The following is a 20,078-nucleotide window of genomic DNA, read 5'->3' as shown; positions in this document are numbered from 1 at the left end:
GGACTGGCAAATGTTGGGTTTACCAGCTGCTGCTTTTTTGTGAAATTTCTCTACAGTGATTCAAAGAGAGAATGAAGCCATTCCCCTGATTATGATCATGTCTGGATAATCTCTTTCATCCTGAATCTCTTCCACTTAAATTCTCCTTATGATCTCTTTTCTCTGATGTGCCTCCTTCTCTTCCAGTAGCGCTTTTATCCCAGTTTGATTTTCTTTTCCTTTCCATCAGTTTTTACATATCAACTATATGAATGCTGTTCATTTCATTTGCTAATTGTTTCTAGAAATTATCTTTAAAAGAAAAATGTGCCATGTGTGGAATGATGTCACCATACATTATTTTATACTTTGTCACTTGATTAATATTTCTTTATGCTCAACCTCATGCTCTTTCCTTAACCTAACAATAACGACAATTGTATAGAATATGTAATCTCGAAAATTACCATGAACAAACACCAAAGAAAAAACAAATACTAGATGGTCTCACTGTCTATTCAGTCATTTTTCTTTATTTACAAATGTCAAATAATACATACATACAATAGAGACAGACAGTAAAAAGCTCTCATGCCACAGCACCCAGTCACATGATCTACAGGCTGTGGATGATGGTTCTTTTCTTGAGGTTCTCGACATACTCTTTGGCCTGGTCGAAGCCAGTCCTCTTCTCCTCCACTATTGGCGGCGGGCCCTCCACCAGCTTAACAAAGTAGTGGCAGTAAACTTTGTCCATGATGCCAAACATCCCCCTGCCATGGTAACGAATCCGCTTCAGGTACCGCCCTTTACCAGAGTAGGACTCAGCTGTGGGAGGAGGAGAAGGACGAGGAGGTGGAGGGGTGGGGATGGTGGGCGAATGAGATAAACAGAAAGAGCGATAAGGGACACTATGACTCATTTACTTTGTGGAGGTGCCTTTGAATGAAGACAGGTCAAAATAAAAATGGAAGTGACTCTAGGCTTATCTGTAATTATGTCTGAAACTCCACATAAATGACTCATTCTGCACAGCATCTGAACTCTAAAAATTATATTCCTCTAGCAGGATTGCTGACAGCATGTGATGAGTAACACGAGATTATACATGTTTTAATAAGTCTACTCATTAAAATAGCACTGCATATTTAAAATACAGGATACCATAGACACAGAAGATTTGGTTTATTGTCTGTTTCTTTTCTGGTTAGTGAGCGGGACATCAGCGACTTTGCCTGTTGAACTGTTCATTAAAAAATAAAGGCCCTAAGCTTCCACCTTAAGTAGAAAAACCACAACACTGACAGTGTGTGTTCAGACACTGTTAAAATCTTCTGCTGTTTTATTGAAGGTTCCCAGCAGCAGGGAATATGGGGATTGAAGCCTCTAGCAGTTATATCAGAGAGAAGGTTCAAACATATCTCTATATAGAGATATAGAGCAGGGTGTACCCATTGATAATTAGCCATTCAGCTGCAGGAGGTTGTGTTGTTTTTCTATTGTACAGCTGTTTTCCCATTAAAGCCTTTAGTGCTACAGACACTCACCTACATACAGGTTGGACTTGTATTCTACATTGTGATTCTTGACTGCCATATCCTGAGCTTCGAGAAGAACCTGAAACAAACAAAGAGATGTCACATTCATCCTCATGTATAAATAGGATGGAGGGTGAAATACATTTTAAAAAAGTCCATGAATAAATGAAAGCTCAGTGGCACAAACCTCTTTCATGATCTTCGCCCCTTTCTTGTCGTTGAACTCCAGCTGGGCCATGGCCTCATCAATGCTCATCCCTCGGATCTGTGGAGGAGAACAAACAGAGGGATGAAAAGACAAAATGAGCCTTTGCTGCGAAGCTGTTAGGACAGCAGGGGGTGTTGCACTGCCTGAGGATGTTGCTTTGTATCTGCAGCGCCATTGCTTTAGTCAATCCAGAGTGCAGAGGCTCAATAAACTAAACAACCATGGGGAAAAAAGGGCAGACAACAGATATGACTAAAACAAACAAACAAACACCCAAAAATGTGTAGGTTTGCATCAAAATACAGAGAATACTGAAAAATTCTGGCAATCTTTTTTATTCATTAAGCATACAGTTAAAATATTATATATAACACAAAAATCTCACACTGTTAATTGACAATATTAAAATGTTTCTGGATACTGTCCTGGCTCATGCTCTGATTTTCAAACACATTACATTAGGATTTGTTGACACTGTCAATACTGGTAGTTTTGTAACCGCTGTTATTTTCCTACAGGTTTGTCAAATTTCCTCTCATCTGACTGCTCATGTTCTTAGAATTCAAGTGTTACAAAACATAAAGAAAATTGTCAAACAAGCAGATTTAGAGGTGAAGGGTGCAAGATTACTTGTTAAAGTGGAGAGATATGATAATATGATACAGTTTGATGCTCTGCATGCTCATTCTGATACTGGTGTTTTTGAGACAGATCACTGCTGTGGGTCTTACCATTTTGGCCAGATACCACATTTTGTCTTTGCTGTACTTTATCTGCCTTCTACTGTGGTGGATCTCCTGTGAAGAAGAGATAGGGAGGAATCAGGTGTTTGTTTTTAGACTTACACAGATGCCTTCACAGCTTATGAATAACATATACACATCCATAACCACTCAAATTGTGAATCATTACACTCATTAACACTGCACTTCATGTTGTCAACAATGAGAAAGACTCACTGCGGATCTGCGAGGCTCCTCTTGCAGTTGAGGTGGATACACTGTCTTGTTCTTCCTCTCCCAGTGTTTTGATTCCAGTGAAGTGGTTGTGTGGAGACAGGAGAGCTGCTGAGGACTGCCACCCAGAGCCTGTAGCCTGGAGAGATCAGAGAAAGGGGAGGACAAAGGTGTGTGACTGTATGTGTCAGTGAATGCTGTGCCAGCTCTTAAAATCTGTGGTGCATCAATCTGTCAGTCTGACAAACAGAAAATAAGAGGAAAAGATACAATCAATCACTCTGCTAAGTGTCTATTCCAAGTCTGTGCCTCTGAGAGATGCTAATGAGCATACTACTGTAAACTTCAGCTACAAAGGTTCAGAACTAAATTACTCCCACCTAGGTAACTGATTATCATGACATGCCAGACTCTCTGTGTACGGACACTGTGGCTTGACCCTTATCGCCATGCTATACAAGGGCTTCCAAAAAGAAAAACAATTTGCCCTGTCGATATTTCTTCATAGTAACGTTAAACAAACACACACATCAATATTGCCTGGGTAGAACAAGAGGAAACAAAAGTTAACCTAAGTCGATGATGATTTGAATGAAATGTAATGCTAGTAATTCGCAGCCTTCCCTCGTATTTCAGTGCGTTACACGGAACATTGTCAGTATTTTCATGCAAAAATAACTCTAATGTAACACTGGTTAGTTTGTGGACACCCTTATGAACACCATTTGTCCTTCTGCAGTGAGATACATATCTATGAGATGCTTTAATGACATCTTACCTTGAGTGTAAAGCCCAAGATATATTCCTAATAAAAGCCATGCCTGAAAACAAGAATAACACCGTTAGAAATGTCGTCGTCAGATGTAATTAGCGTGATTTAAAGGTAAATTTGTATTTAGGTGGACAGCATTTCTCTCACCACGTCCTGTCATTGCAGCCGCCATGTTGGATTTTTACGACCCTGTCGCTTTACGTCCGTGATGTTTACAGCAACAAGTGCGAATCTGCTGTTATTCGCCGGCGTCGATGTTTATGTAATAAAACATATACATTCAGGTAACATATAAATAGTTTAATTTAATATAACACGTTATTTCTTGACGTTATTGGCATGTGCATGTGAGGTGATTTGGCAAACTTGGCACGGTTTGACCCAACGACGATGCCGTAGTCGACACCGGCTAGATTTACGACAGTGCACGGCTGCCGTACGGCAGTAAATGTTGTAGCTACGATAGTGCGGGTAACATGTGAGAAGTTTGATTTTGGTTTATCAGACTTTATTTGAGAAAATAATACATTTAAAGTATCAGAGGCACCATGCACGAGAGGTCGCTGCCCGCCTCCCCCAACTGGTACTGCTCGCGCTGCAGTGATGTCAGCCGCGGAGGTTTACTGGGCGTCGGAGCTAAAAACATCGTTTATTTGATTGAGGTGTCTGCATCCTCCTGCAGGGTCGTAGGTGAGTCTGCTGTCACTGTTGGGCTTCATAAACGGCACACGACTCACTCCGGTGTTAGTCCGTCAGGCAACTGCCTTCAAAATGTGTAAAACGCTGCTAGAAGTCGTGTCTTTGTCCAAATGTATGGGGTCGGAGAATCAGAAGTATCAGTATTAGCCTATCTGAGTGAGATAATCACATTAACAGTCCAGCGCTGAAAATGATCGGCTGATGTATCACTTCGTCATCCACAGAAAAACCAAATAAGTCTAAAGGTAAAAGACCTGATCCAGAGCAGGGACGATCAACTACTTAATTACACAGAAAGAGAAAATCAGTGCACCTCTTAATCGATTTAACAAGCTAAAATGATCCAAACCTGCTGGTTTCAGCTCAGTTGTAAACTAAATATTGTGATTATTCATACAGACAATGTGAGGATGCTGCATTGACGACTGGAGAACAACAAACCACATTTTAAGACTAATTAACCTGTTATGATTCATCAATTGCGTTTTCATGGGCCTCTAGAAACAGAGGATGCATTCCCATAATGCAGTGGGGAGAAGCATCTTTCATCAGATTCACCCTAATAAATTGTCCACACCTCCAGTTTGTAGACAGCTCTTAAACAGCCACTTAATGTAGGGTAATGATCCTTTTGGCTAGCTCAATAGATCTTCATTATGATTCATACAATAAGTGGAGTGCCCCCTTTAATTGAGAATACTCAAGAGATTATTTGGTCATGGAAAGAATTAGTGTGAATTGCAAACCTGACAAAGTGTTCCGTTTTGTTGGTTGCAGTCTATTCTGCAGAGATACATTTGGTTTTTGCCTCAGTTACAGTGTCTAGTGACCTTATCCGTTGTGATGGCTGTGATGTCCAAACCTCTTGTTCTCAGGTGAGCTCGTCGGCCATAGAGACTTGGTGTCGGGGTTTTCATTCTGCCCGCACGCAGGACAGAGTCACATCTGTGTCAGTTCCTCTGCTGATGGGATCACTCGCTTCTGGGACACGGACAACAAGACTCTTATAAAGGAGCATGCAGCTCATCAGGTGAGGTCTCACTGCCAGCAGAGAAAACTCATTGGCTCCCCCTGCAGGCTGCTCTGCACCAGCAGCACAAGGCGAGTGGGAGGCAGATTTCCCAGCTCTGAGGCAAAAGCACTTTTTTTTTTCTCTGTTCAGACACTGTCACACAATTTGGTTTCACATTGTGGTGCCACCATGGAGACATTGGGCTGCTCACCCAGTCTGGAGAGAAACGTAACCATCGGAACTCAACAGGATGTAGAGGACAATTTTCACTCTGCAGGGGAACAAACGGCTCAACAGATTTATATCGTTGGCTACTCTACAGTGTCTGAAGGGCATTTTAAAACAATTGTCAAAGTGGCTAGTATTTGTTTTCTTGTCATTATTCTTGCCTCAAATTATATCTTCAGGGGATAGATACATTTTTTTCTGTGTTCTGTTTGATCTGGAAAATGAGACTGATGGGATTGTTGGGCCTCCATCCATCCAGTCCAAGTGAACAATGGGGGTCTTTGTACAACATGAATGAAACAAACAATCTGTACATCCATTTATTGAGGCAAAAAAAAAATATAGCTTTCCCAATGATTTCCTGTAAGACTAACTAAAAGCATGTGGACCTTTATAAGATACAAAACAGTTCACTGCATCTGGCCTAATACATTATTTTGTTGTACAGCATGAGCACAAAGTCATTTACTGTGTTGTCTACAAATAGAACCCAGTCTCAGCAGTGCACTGGTCCCCGGTGGACAAAAACCTGGTGGTGTCGGGGGATGAGAAGGGCATCGTCGTCTGCCACTGGTACAACACAGGAGATACTGCCAGCTTCTTTCCCGAGCCCAGGACCATCTTCTGCCTCACCTGCTCCCCTCACAGCTGGAACATCGTGGCTGTCGGGTAAGACGACCACAGCGATCAGCTCCGTAAAAAACCACCACAGTTGATCACAAGCTCCTGATTGTGACAACGCTGTCATTGCACTGTCCAAGGTACAAAGATGGGATGATCGTGCTGATCGACGTGAGCAAGAAAGGCGAGGTGATGCAGCGTCTCCGTGGACACGATGATGAGATCCATTCTCTGGTGTGGTCACCGCTGCCTGGCGAGGACGCCCTCTGCAGCCGACCTGAGGACAGTGAAGGTATCAGTCAGTTGATAGAAACGTCAGTCTCCTATCAGTTTGTGTTACTTTGACACAAATGGCAACATATTGGTGGGACAAATAACAAGTAAAATGGGCACTGATGTGGTGATGGAAAGTTGATCTGATATGTGAACACCTTTTTCACCCTATAGTAACAAATGGAGAGCGTGCAGTGGAGGAGAAGGGCTGCTACTTGGCCTCAGGGAGCAAAGACCAGACAGTGAGGATCTGGAGCACAGTGAAGGGAAAAGGTGAGCAATTCAGCCAAGTTTCACCTAAATTATATTCTCTATTGATTCTAGTTGGAGTACAGTGAGTCGTCGTCATTTATCACACCCTGCCACAGCTTTTTTTTTAAAAAGAAAGATGGATCACTGTGTCCTCCAATTTTCCTCCTCTCGCAGGTGTGATGACTTTAAAGCTGCCCTATTTGAAGAAAAGAGGCTCTGCTGTCGACCCTGGGGTCAAAGAGAGACTCTGGCTCAGCGTCCACTGGCCGAAGGGACGGCCGACACAACTGGTGTCCAGCTGCTTCGGGTAAACACATGTCTTTTTAATTAGATGACACAAGCAATTTGATGACACAGCAGAGCTAGTATGTAGTGGCTTTCAGAAGTGCTGATTGAGAAAAACAATCCTGAACAAAGAGATTTTTGTTTTTTAACCCCATAATGTGTCAGTTCCTAAAGCAAATACAAGTTGTTGTTTTTTTACTGTGTTTTCCTCTTCATTTCTATTAAGTATTACAATATATTTTACATACAGTATGGACAGCATGGTTTGTGTTTTTCTCTTACGGCTCATGGTAATGCAGGACATTGTCTTGAGATTAGGAAATGTAGTTGTTGAGTGTTCTTACCGAATGGGGAATAAACAGGATAAAATACACAACAAATGATACATATATAATAGGAAGTGTGGACTATTGACTCCATTGATTAATGACTGAATATAAATGTGTTGAGAGGAAATAACACTGCAAAACAAAAGGAGCATGCATACTCTACAGAGACATTAATGATCAAAAGTTGAAATCACTCATGAGGTTGCATGAGATTATATCTCTGTGTGCGTTGTGTCTTTGTGTGTCCTCAGTGGTGAGTTGGTGTTGTGGGACTTGACCAAGTCAGGGAAGCAGCGGTGGACTCTGCTGGGGACGTCTTCAGACAGCCAGAACCACAGCAGGATCGTCTTCAACATGAGCTCAGTTTACCTGCAGGACGACAGAGAGCTGCTCATCAGCACCTCCATGGACAGAGAGGTGAGTCCCACAGCAGGAGTGTTTAACGACCTTTGGTTTGACACACACAGGGAAAGTTCACTTTTTTAGGTTTGCTGTATAATATATATTAATGTATTATTGGATGGGGCTTTGATGACCTTTCATTCACGCCAGGTAGAGATTTTTTTTTAGGGCTGAAATACCAAATCATCAGTCAGTCCTTGCTTGGCATTCACAGCGGTTTCAGTCCTGCTTACACTGCTCTTTTACAAATGAATACCTTTGAGTAACAGGAGATATTTGACCTTTAGTTCAAGCCAGGAAGTCTGTGGTTTTATAAAAGAGGGTTGGGATTCGGGGTGGGGTGGAGGATTAAGTAAATTTGGTTGGTCTCACAAAGTAAAGAACTCTTGCCCTGGTCTGTCCATCAAATCTGAAGCTGCAGCCAGCAACTTGTTAGCTTAGCTTAGCTAGAAAAAGAACTCTAACTAACGTGATTGTTTTATTACAAAAAACATAATATGCAAGTCTTTGTGCTAAACTAGACTAACTAGCTGCTGGGTCCTGCTACATCTAGATTGTGTGCAGTGGTGTTAGCCCTTACAAAGTACAAATGAGAAAATCAATACCACTCTCTTGCATCTGGTAAATATGAATTCAGCAGCTAGTTGGACTGGAACCTGGAGAATCAACTAGCTTGATTTTGTCCATTGGTTACAAAATCCACCTACTAGTGCACCTTTTAAGTAGCCTAGAAATCTAGACGCACCCTAGGGGCAGCAAATGTATTTGCTCCGTAGGTGGGTCTAAAAACGAGCCATAGGAACTTTTTGAGTCTCGAACACCGTTTGTGTTCACCAATCACAGCGCTCTATCTGTTTAGAGAGTCGTTGGGCGGGCTTAATGCGATGACGACATACATTTTAATTGGCTTGTCAGGCTAACGTCATCCTGCTCTTTGCTCTGATTAGTCGTAGCGCTACCCTATTGCGTGCAGAGGCAGTTTGAAAGACAGCCTTCATCCCGCCCCCTGGATTGAGCCGAGGTCGACTGGTTGTTGCCAGACTATACTTTTTATTGATATAGTCTGGTTTGTCAGGCTACCTTCTAAACCTACTGGTTAACATATTGCATATATCTAATCCTAATTTAACGTTCTACACACAGTTTTATGCCAGACGTTGTGCTAAGATAGGTTGATTAAAAGCTGCTGCTGTAATAGAGGGGTGGTGTATTTGCAAACAACCCTGACTGTCTTTATCCTCCAGATTAAATGCTGGGACCTGGACTCTTTGGACTGCTGCTGGACTCTTCCCACCCTGGGCGGCTTCGTCTACTCCCTGACCTTCTCCCCCGTAGGTACAGGGTGCCTGGCACTGGGCGTTGGCGACAACATGATCCGGGTCTGGAACACACTGACCACCCAGAACCAGTACGACATTAGGTCCTTCTGGCAGGGCATCAAATCCAAGGTCACAGCGGTAAGATGTTTGGTTTTAGTCTGAATTTATCACAGGAAAATATTAATAACTTCTACAGGAACAAAGAGCAACAGAACTGTTCTTTTGTAACTGACTTTGTGTGGTTTATAACTATATAGAAAAGATATTTACAAGCTGCCTACACTGATCTATGGTATTAGCCCACTATATATCTAGAAGTGATGGAAACAACAGAGTAGATATAACTAATTTAGTCTTTATGTGAGGGTCCATGAGTTTCCTGAAATATATTAGAGGCAGAAAATCTCAGAGCAGCGGGAAAAAGAAAACAATGACATTTCTCTGCTGTCAAAAAGTCTACTGTTTAATAAATCCCTCAGCCGAGCTGCTGATAAGGCCACACACAGTCTCCTAAAAATTTTTCATTGTAATGTTGAAACCTGAGTCATGTCTGAGGTTAATGACAACGGCTGAACGATATTGGTCCGCTCAGCCATTACTCTTTTCAGAAGCTCTGAGATAATGCCGAATAAGTGCCTGAGATAAAGATGCATTAAAGGACGTTTTATTTTGTCGCAGTTGGCGTGGCATCCGAGGAAAGAGGGATCTTTGTCCTTTGGAACAGACGATGGGAAAGTGGGAATCTACGACGTATTCTCAAACAAGTGAGATTCATCCTTTCAAGTTTTGCCTTTGTCTGGAGTTTTGTCACCTAATGTCTTCCAGTAGTGTTTTGTTTTATGTCCCCTGCTAAGAGACTGCAGATGTAAAATAGCTCTCTAACTACAGCCCAAAATCTTTACATCGAGCTGTTGATGAGTCTTACTGCGTGTGGGTAGAAGCTATAACATGCACAGACATGCATTATCTCTGTCCAATAAACAAAGAAATAGCTAGGTTAATCAAATCACTGCACACGACAACCTCTTTCAACTTTGAACTTAGACTACTTACAGTAGCTATTTATCTACAGACATGAAATTTATGTTGCAGAAAGCGCTACCAAACAAATGTTTACTAAGAAAATAGCTAACTGCTTGCTGATATTGTTTGCAGGATAGCTAGCTAATTAGCAATTAGCTGAAAAACATTTTATAGGCTGCTCATTAAAGGTACCACTGAGTGTTTTTCTTTTAACGGATCATTTTTTGAAGATTTGGTTTTATTTAAAGGCAGTCGTAGAGATGGCAAGGAAAATCGGGGTGAGAGAGGGAGCAGGAATGACATAACAGGAAACTGTCAGGGTTGGGTTCATCCTTGTGTGTTTTATGTCTTTTCTCTTGATTAGTTTCCTGCTGTTCCACTGTTTGGCAGCTGGTGGTGTTAGTGTGCAAAGAAATGTAGCGATGTGCTGATAAAACAGTGCAAAGGCTTGGAGTGTTTATTTCCCGCCTTACTGCAAAAACAGATGACTGTAGAGATTTATGTTGCACTTTAAGTTGTAAAACTTTTAGTGAAAGTCAGGAAGTTTGTTTTTCACAGGGGACCTTGCGAATCCTTCCCACAACCCCTCGATGTTCCATTTTCTTGGAGCCGTCCACGTACTTTACTCCTGACTGGTCATTTGTTCTGCTCCATCTCCTCCCAGGCCTCCTCAGATATCCAGCTCCTATCACCGAAAAACTGTGTACACATTGGCTTGGGGACCCCCAGTGCCCCCGATGTCATTTGGTAAGTTCCTAATGAACTCTTAGCAACTGCTGCCGTTTGCCCTGAACGCTCTGACCCAGCAAAAACACTGGTGGCGAGAAGCTGGAAAAGCAGCGAGTCAGCGAAACAAAAAAAAAACAAAAAAGAGCTAAAACGTCTGTGCTCGCCCTTTTTAAAATCATCTCAGTAATTGTATGAGCTCAGACAAATACTTACTGCTCACACCACCTTCGCTTTGGCCGCTCGTGGAGAAATTAAGACGCAGGAAGTTGATTTCTACCAGCTGTCGTTAGATGACATCTTGATTAGCGTATCAGTCTCTCAGCTCTGAAGTTGTAAATATAACAGTTGCTGTGCCAACAATCTGTTTCTCCTGCTTTTTTATATTATAGTCCTCTGAGTTTGCACACATGCAGTGTAATCAAGATGTTTTAGACCTGCTGTTTTCTGTTGAGTGAGCAGAAACAGATGAAAGTGATGACAACCATTGCTCTTTAACTAAATCTGATAAAGCAGATCAGTGAAGACCAATTATATCTTGTATCTTTCTTTATTATTAATAACCTGGGTCTGTTTTCACACTGGAAGTAGCTTTGAAGTGAAACTTAAAGGGATAATTCAACATTTTGGCAAATTAGCCCATTGCCCATGGGTAAATTCATGCAAAACCGCTGATACCTGTTCCTGTCGAGGGCAGTTTTTCGGCAAGTAGTCTCTGCATTTGCCTTGAAAACAACTCTGTCTCATAACGTTCTGTTATTATCTTACAGCGTGATGAATGTGCAGGTCACAACTTGTCCATGAGAGTGTTTTGGAGTTGTTGGATTGTGTATCTGATGAGTTTGATGAGGGAAACCAAGAAATCCCATTAGCCTCCGTAGCGTAGCTCTGAACAGCTCGCGACTCTGCTCCGCCGTTCTAAAAATAGCTTGTACTGACAATTAAAGGTAACAAATCTACTGCTATGAGGATTATGGCAATGGGCCAATTTGCCAAAATGTTGAACTATCCCTTCAAGTGTTTAAGGGTTAGGGTTTAATAATTTTGTTTTATACCTTCTTTCTCCCTTGAGCCTGAAACTATTCTGTAATTTTGTGTGTGTGATGTTCAGGTGCATCAGGAGGAAAGTCGTCCTACAGTCTGTACAGCTGCGCCGGAGAAGGCATCATCCTGCAACACGACCCGACTAAGCTGAGCGGAGAGGCGACAGACATCGACAGGCTGATCAGAGACACCAACAACATCAAGGTAGGAGTGAAGATGATGATATTGTCGCACAACTCACTGTAGTTGGTGTCATATGAGTTGGATGGCCTGTGGTTTATGAAGTGCATACGTTTTCACGCAAATGGTGCATGTTTCTGTTTGGACACTTTATGAGACAACTTTCAGTTTTGCTCAGAGCAAGTAAGTTCCATCAGCTAGATGGTGTGAGCACACAAGGGTCCAGTTGTGGTCTATGTAGGGTTTCAAATGGATGGAAATAGTTTGACTGTCATAGAATGACATTTTTTAAATCAATTGTATCAATCAAATCATTATTTATCTGTTTCCTCTGATGCCAGTTTTACATCCTCATACATGTAAACCAGCAGTAACAGCCACAATAGAACCTGTCAAACGCCTGTATGTGGGTAACAAACTCTGAACACTCGCCTGAGAAGTCATCAGACGTGAGGTTGTCAGTGTTGAGGCGTTAATGGAGCAGATATTGTGGTTCTGGGCTCTGGGTGTCATGTCTGAATGCAAATTGAGGTGATTCGAAAAGGTTATAAAGGTGATCTCTGCTTCCCAACAGCACAAGCTGTCTCCACACACTGACCTCAGCTGGAAGCCAGATGGGAAAGTGGTTGCCATCGGCAATGAGGACGGGTGAGTGAACGGGCCAGACCTGACCTTTCTTATAATAGAGCATCGGGGCTGCGGAGTCCTGGGACGGACCAACTGTCCACTGTCAGGGCAGAGTCTTTAGGCTACAGAGAAATGGATTAGCTTCTGTGTGAGCGGTTGTGCTCCGTTAACTGGGTCACGTTCTGAGTGTCTGACCGACCGTTCCACTGACTCGTCCGAAACTCTTGTCTCCGCTGCAGGTGCATCGACGTGTATCAGGCTCCCAGTCTGAAGCTGCTTTGCAGCATCCAGCAGCACCACAAGATCATCAACACGCTGCGGTGGTATCACGACCACAGCTCCCCACCTGAGCTGCACTGCCTGCTCGCCTCGGGCTCAAGCAACGCCATCGTCTACGTGCACGATCTCCGCTCCATCATAGGTGGGACCAGAAACACACATTAGACACATTACCCCTCTATGTCTAAGGAACAACTGTCTACTCTAAACAAAAAAACAAACAAACCAACTTTCTTGCATTTTAGCACCATCTCTCACACCCTTTTTACACCCAAATTAGCAGATATTATCAGTTTTTTTAAATGCTGGTAAACCCACTAAATAGGCAATTAATAAATGTCTGATGTGAGGTATTTTGGCATCTGGAAAAGGAGCTTTACACAACTTATTCCCACCTCCTATAGGCTGCACCAGTGCCCTATGAACTGTCTCCATCTAAACACTTACAGCCACATGTTTTACATATACCTGCACGACTCAGGGATAAAATATTACAAAACCGTCTGGGCGTCAGGCTAGCTGCCAAGTTGTATCTCACCACACTGTTGGTCGTGGTACGCAGCAACACTGCTGCAACCTCCAGTTAATATGATACAACAGTGAATCAAAATAAGATTAGATAATTGTTGATAAAAGGTCAAACTCTCTGTGTTTATAGTTGAAAGCTAAGAATGAGATGTCCCTTTCTGAGATATACTGCTAGAGACCGTTATCTGCCCCACATTTTCTCCCAGAAACATGCCAAGACCATGTTCCCTCCTTTTGCGTCCCAAATCTCACTCTTTGTCGGGTTCCAGACACAGCTGTAGAGTGAGCTGATAATGGGCGCCGGCACTGGATTGTTTCTCTCCCCTTATCTAAGAGGTGTGAATCTTTATCTTAATGTTTATGCACAATTCCAAATAGGATGTTAACACATCTCCCCTTTCAGGCTCACTCCACCTTTCTAGGCCCTCAGAATTGAGGTGGCATCACGCACTCATGTTGTGTTGATGACTCTTCTGTTCTCCTTGATCGATCGAGCCTCATAAAATTCTTCGGTATAAGACATCCAGAGCTCTGGTGCTCCTTCTTCCTGCATTACCTCAGAATTTCTCCCTAACACCTGCAAAGTAAAACTTTCACTGGAGTAAATTATATTTACTCTGAGCTGAATATCAGCGTAGATGTAAAACATTTTAAAGGTCTTGAAGGTTTTACTGTGAGTGTTGTGTGTCTGTGCAGAGGATCCTCCTGAGAGCCCCGTGGTGCTGACGGAGCCGTACCGCAGGCTGTGTGGTCACACCGGCAAAATCACCGGCATGGCCTGGAGCCCGCACCACGAGGCTCGGTTGGTCACGGTCTCGTACGACGGCACAGCTCAGGTCAGTACGGGGCATTATGGGTAAAAATACAAGATACTGTTGGATGAATCCCAGTCTGTCTGAAGGAGATGACTGCAGAGGAACATCTGGATTCTGAGAGGATGTCGTTGTGTTCAGGTGTGGGACGTGCTGCAGGAGGCGCCGCTCTCTAACTACAGAGGTCACATCGGCTACCTGCTCGGTGTGGACTGGTCGCCCGTGGATCCAGATGTGATCTGGACCGGAGGGAAGGACTTCACTGTGCAGGAGTGGACAGTCTCCAAACAAGAGTTTACTAAACCACCTAAAGGTAAAAAAAAAAAACTATTCAAACATCCAGAACCTGAAGCTCTAATTAGACAAAACCCAACAGATTAGACTGTAACATTCACATGTTTAACTTCTCAGGGAAAAAGATGGTGGATCTGAAAGAAAAGATGAAAGCTAATCCTAAACAGAAAAGGAAGAACAAGAAGGCAACAGGAGGATTCACGCCGTCAGAGACAAATGGAGGTCCGGTTACAGGAGGAGAGAAGAGCGCGACGGGACAGGAGCAGTCAGGTGACGATGGGGACGACGAGGTCAGCTCCACCAGCAGTTCTGTACCTCCAACAGGTAACTGAGCAGGAAACAACGGATGTGACAGATCAATTGGGACATTTTTTTTTAAAACTTCACAAATTAACTGTAATGTTTTGTTTCAGCCACTTTAGAGACACAAAGAAAAACCTCTGCTTCTGCGAAGAGCAAAGACAAACCAGGTATGGTGTGTTCTCAAACCTTATACAACTTATTTTTGAAGCTGTGTGTGTGACTGTGAAGGATTGTGTATGTGTGTTAGTGTTTCTAGACTCCAACCTGCTGAAGAAGAAGAAACCTCGCTCCATGCTGCCCCTCAGTACGTCCATGGACCACCGGCCCAAAGAGGAGCTGCTGCAGGACTGTGTCACTCTGGCCTCCGTCACACACAACAGTGGTGAGACTGAGCGTGCTGTCGCATCATCACCCTGACGACCTGCGGCATGACACACTTTGCTGATAATCTAACTGAAACCAGATATGAGAAACAAATGGAGAAGCATTTAGTGATGACGGTGACGGGCTAGCGCGTGTGTCACGTCACTGAAACTGTGTGTGTTTGACTTCCAGCGCCCCCTGCAGGCTGTGTGCCAGGCCAGGGAGAGCACATCCACCTCGGCCTCTTCTCCGACAGACAAGCTCTGCAGCGCATGTTTGAGTCGGAGGGTGAGTGTGTTTTATTTACTTTTCCTCAGCTTGGGGTCGAATTAATTGAACCATTTCCTCTTGTTGAGTTATTGTGCGTCAGATGAACGCAACACAATTCATAAAACCTCTGTTCTCTTGTTGTATTTGCAAAATTTGAATGATGTTAATTAAATGCCCTTTAGTGAATGTTGTGTAAGTGTAACCGACACATCAGTAAAATTAGCCTCGTCACAATGCTCAGGTTTACTTTTCTACATTCACACATTGACTTGTGTTTGTGATATACAGCACTTAATTCAATTCTGATATCCACCTTGTGTTAAAGGCCCTTGTCTAATGTGTGTGTGTGTGTGTTGCTGTTCAGAGGAGGGACACGTGGAGGCCGGTCACTACGAGTCTGTTGTGTACCTGCGGCTGTGGAGTGGAGACCTGGAGGGGGCGCTGCAGCTCGCAACAGAGAAGGGAGAGCTGAGTGACCATCTGCTCTCCATCGCTCCCATGGGTGATGACGTTAATACTGACTTATTTTGAGTTAACGCTTAACTGTTTTATTTAATTATTTAACAGCAACGAGTACAAGATTTTTTTTTTTTTTTTGAATATCTTCAAAATTTTTAACAAATAGTGCTTTTATATCACATTAAAAAGTTGGTATGAAACAATTTCTGATCCTAGAATCATAATTTTGACTAATGATGCTTTAAAGGGATAGTTCAACATTTTGGCAAATTGGCCTACGCTCTTCAGTTCAGCTTCTGATTTTGAAACTTGTTTATCCAGCTGGATTCCAGGTGTGGAGCCGGACGGTGGAGGCCTACGTCAAGCAGCTGTGCCTACAGGAGCAGTACCTGAAGGCAGCGTCCCACCTGCTGTCAGTCAACAAGCTGTATGAGGCCGTCGACCTGCTGCGCTCTCACAAGCTCTACAGGTTCACCTCCCTGATCCCTCACTTTCTAATGGACAGTTATTCATTTGTAAACTGAAATTTTAGTGTTTTATGTTCATATGTTAAATTAATAAGACAATTACTTTTATTTTTTTAATATATCAAGATGATGGCAGGTTGTTTCTTGTTGTCGGTGAATCTCCAGGTGATATTCACGTGTGTGTTTGATGTCAGGGAGGCCATAGCTCTGGTGAAGGCCAGGCTGCCAGCAGATGAGCCCGTCCTCAAGGAGCTCTACACCTGCTGGGCCGCGGTGCTGGAGAAGGACGGACATTTCTCTGCTGCTGCCAAATGGTGAGAACTGGAAAATCTCATCTTTCTGTTGTGGTAAAAAAAAAAAAAAAAGTATATATCTTTACACACATTATCTAAACCTGTCTTTCCTCGTCCGCTTCGCCTCTTCTCCCAGTTACGTGGCTGCCGGCGCCAGTTTCGATGCAGCCAAAGTCATCGCCAGGAAGAACGATGTGTCCTCGCTGAGGGCGGCGGCCAGCCTGGCCAGAATCTCCAGGGAGGTCGCTCTGGCTCAGTCGCTGGCGCTGAGGTGCGCTAAAGACCTGGCCGGTGCTGAGAACTGGGTCGCAGCCCAGGAGGTGCTGAGCTCACAGGAGGGTCTGATGGTCAGTGGCAAGAAAACATCACAAATCAGAAACACAAGACTGTTGGTTTTGGATTTTACTTACATTTTCTTAAGTCAGTAAATGTACCATCTGAGCTTCACCGTCATAAGAATATGTAATGTGAGTGTTCAAGGTTATCAGGATTCGTGCAGACAGGAGAAACCGTTCAAAATTGGGATATTGGACCATTATTTCAAAAATAAAAGAGGGACTCTTGAAAAAAGTAGCAGATTTTAATAGAAAATTCAAGGTGAAACAATGTGAAATCTTCAGGTGACGGACATAAATGGTGATCTCCTTTGTCTGCAGGTCCACAGGCTGCACCTCTGCGTCGCCGAGCTGCTGTCTGTGATGCTGGCTGACGCCGGGGTCGTTCCTCAGTCCTGCGTCTCCGCTCACCCGTGGGCGTCTCCAGGCAAGGGTCACGTCAGCATCCTGGACCGAGTGAGAGACGTATGGGAGGAGCAGTTCGGAGTTTCCCAGAAGTCAGCGGAACATCAGAGCGCCACAGCTCTCCTACAGGAACTGAAGTCTGCAGAGAGTCCAGCGCCCACGACCAACGTCCTCCTCAGACAAGTAGAGAGTCCTCAGACTGCAGCCTGGATTTTTTGTTTTTCAATTATTTCCTGTGTCTTGACTGTCTTCCTTCTGTCTCACTTCTCTCCCTCAGGTTCTGCTGTATTCATCCCTCCATCTGACCCGCTCTGTACTGAGCTGGTTACTGGATGATAGTGGACAAATGATGAAGGAGCAGTGGCAGGCCGTAGCTTGGCCAAGAGACTCCGGACACTTGTGTGTCTCTGCAGAGCTCTGCGGGCTGCTGTTCCCTACTGGTACGCGAGCCCGTCTATTATACTGTCTATTTGTCTGATCAATAAATTAATTACTAATAAGTCATTAAGCATTTCTGCATTGGTGCAACAGAATCATCAGTTGCAGCCTTTGTGTATTATTACTAAGCCGCCACGTCACCATCTGAGTTCCTCTCACCCTCTCTCTTCTTCAGGTGATGTCATGGTTTGCTCCAGGAAATATCCCACAATGCTTCACCTCACAGAAGAAGAAGCCACAGCTGCTGCCGACAGTCTGCAGGCCTTTGTCCATTACCACCGTCTGTACGAGCGCTGGTGGAGCCGCTCCGACGACAACCAGCAGGTCCACAACGGCACAGCCGAGTCCAGTGCTGGAGACCAGCCGATGGACAAAGTGGTGAACGGAGGACTGTCGGAGTCGGGGGAGAGCGTCCATTCGCTGAACGGCGAGCTTGACAAACTGGACTTTGATGTTTCAGGTCTCCTGTGTGAGTCTCAGGCTGCGTATCAGGCCTCTCAGAGGACGGTGAGAGAGCTCCAGGAGCGGCTGTCGGCCATGGTGCTGCAGCACAGCCAATTCCAGGGAGGCCAGCTGGACGCTGGGGAGACACAGGCCGACACATCCACACAGATATCAGAGAACAGAGGGTGAGGGTCCATTATCGATGATTGATGACCAATTAATTTGTTATTCTTTTCCATTTTATGATGTTTGCTTTAAACATTCATACCACTGGTAGCTAAAAGATTTGATGCAGCAAGTGCACATCAGGAAATACAGATGTTTCAAGACATGAACTTATACTTGAAATATTTGTGCCACACTTTACTTGTACCGCCACTGTTCAGTGGGAAATATTGTAGCTTTCACACCACTACATTCATCTGATTACAGATTAAGATTTGAGATATGAAATATTTTCTAAATCAGGTGAAGTTAACCCCTGTACATTGATGCATGAAAGAAACGGTTAATAGTGTAAAATAGTTAGCACACTCAACTTTGACCTTTGATATCTGACAATATAGTTTGGTAATGTAATTTATAGCTATTGCAGACCTCTGAAATAAAGCTCAGTGATATAGTTAAGATCTCATATGTTTGAGCTGCCTGCTATGGTGTCCAACCGTTCTTCTCTCTCCTCCCCCTCAGGACTGACGACCAGGAGACCTTCCTCTCTCTGTCCAGCAAGATGTCGGAGCAGCAGAAACATCTGGCCGACCTGCCACACACCGTCAAGGTACAAACCCAGTACACAACACACACACGTCAGTTACAGCTAAAAGAGGCTGACGGCCTGAGGAAGTGAACACCATCTGTAACATCTGTATGAACTGCTGTTTATCAAATGACCCAGCATGAGCTACTAGTGTGGCTCCAGTTCGTCACAGCAGGGCACTGAGCTAAAACACTCACAATAACAACAGCATACTGATCATCTAGATTCTCTATTGAATTTTAGCATGTTAGCATGCTGCTATTGGCTAATTAGCATTTAAGAAAAGGTGGGGCTGAGACCAATAGCGATGAAATTTGTTTTTGTTATCTTATTGGGTATTTGGTGATGAAGGAAAATTAAATTCTGACCTGATGATAGCACCAGATGAAAAGTTTTAAGAGATCCTGGGAGGAAGTCTCGATTTTAGTGAGAACTGTAAATGTCAACCTGCTGGTGGCGCTAGAGGGAAACTCAGTCCCCTGTGGGAATTATGAAATCATGTTGAAAAATATGCATACGGTGTTCAACCTCTTTCATGAACTCCTTAAGGATGCACCACACCTCTTTGCCTCGATCTTCATATGTGTCTTTGTCTCCTTGCAGATGTATCCTCATCCAGATGTTGTTGAATGCTGCCTGGTTCTCCTGCACTTCACCAAGTCATTGCAGTCTGCCTCCGAGTCCATGCAACACAAGGCCAAAGACCTGCTCCGTAAATACGGATCAGCGCCGTCTGTCCTAAAAGCCGCCCAGCGATTCCTCACCTGAACGAAGCACTTCCACTGTACAGATGTTTGTTGAATAAAAAAAATCTTTAATAACAAAGTGATACAGCGTCCTGAGTCTGTTTGATTCTACATCCAGATGTGCGTGAGGGAGGCTGACCTCTTACAGCTGAGTTATGTCATTTGTCGAAAGACTTAATGGTGAATTAATTTACTCCCATGTCCTCCATTAATGGCCCATTGTCAACACTGGTAAACGGGTTTCTACTGGCCTGAGATTCTCAAAAATACTGTGCTTGTACCTTCAGTAAATGTTATAGATTTAATATCAGATATCCAGAGGGATCATTATACAGGATAATGTCTAAATCACAGGCTTATTCAAAGTTGTGAAAATGTCAGGTTAGATTGTAAAAAACTAAATTATTGGTCA

At 43.6% G+C, this 20,078-nt stretch overlaps 2 protein-coding genes across 2 annotated transcripts; one reads left to right on the top strand and one right to left on the bottom strand.

Annotated features, from left to right (window-relative positions):
• Positions 1 to 504: 504 nt before the first annotated feature.
• Positions 505 to 3,631, bottom strand: mrpl22 (mitochondrial ribosomal protein L22). The gene is made up of 7 exons (XM_083986562.1): positions 3,601 to 3,631; positions 3,460 to 3,502; positions 2,685 to 2,820; positions 2,457 to 2,522; positions 1,705 to 1,782; positions 1,527 to 1,596; positions 505 to 807 (listed from the first exon to the last, which is right to left on the bottom strand). The coding sequence occupies exons 1-7, from the start codon at positions 3,623 to 3,625 to the stop codon at positions 596 to 598; spliced, it is 630 nt and encodes a 209-aa protein (XP_083842688.1). The 5' UTR covers positions 3,626 to 3,631; the 3' UTR covers positions 505 to 595.
• Positions 3,632 to 3,909: 278 nt separating this feature from the next.
• Positions 3,910 to 19,695, top strand: gemin5 (gem (nuclear organelle) associated protein 5). The gene is made up of 28 exons (XM_083986156.1): positions 3,910 to 4,143; positions 5,028 to 5,182; positions 5,880 to 6,061; positions 6,154 to 6,305; positions 6,461 to 6,559; positions 6,713 to 6,845; positions 7,404 to 7,569; positions 8,799 to 9,011; positions 9,552 to 9,637; positions 10,561 to 10,643; positions 11,734 to 11,870; positions 12,421 to 12,494; positions 12,713 to 12,894; positions 13,977 to 14,116; positions 14,234 to 14,405; positions 14,504 to 14,710; positions 14,800 to 14,856; positions 14,937 to 15,071; positions 15,245 to 15,340; positions 15,687 to 15,824; positions 16,103 to 16,250; positions 16,443 to 16,562; positions 16,678 to 16,888; positions 17,198 to 17,464; positions 17,559 to 17,721; positions 17,895 to 18,348; positions 18,854 to 18,941; positions 19,524 to 19,695. The coding sequence occupies exons 1-28, from the start codon at positions 4,002 to 4,004 to the stop codon at positions 19,686 to 19,688; spliced, it is 4,365 nt and encodes a 1,454-aa protein (XP_083842282.1). The 5' UTR covers positions 3,910 to 4,001; the 3' UTR covers positions 19,689 to 19,695.
• The last annotated feature ends 383 nt before the right edge of the window (positions 19,696 to 20,078 follow it).

Source organism: Trachurus trachurus, assembly GCF_905171665.1.
Source record: "Trachurus trachurus genome assembly, chromosome: 14".
Lineage (NCBI taxonomy): Eukaryota > Metazoa > Chordata > Actinopteri > Carangiformes > Carangidae > Trachurus > Trachurus trachurus.
Note: the sequence above shows the minus strand (reverse complement) of the source record. Positions and strands in the feature narration are given on the sequence as shown.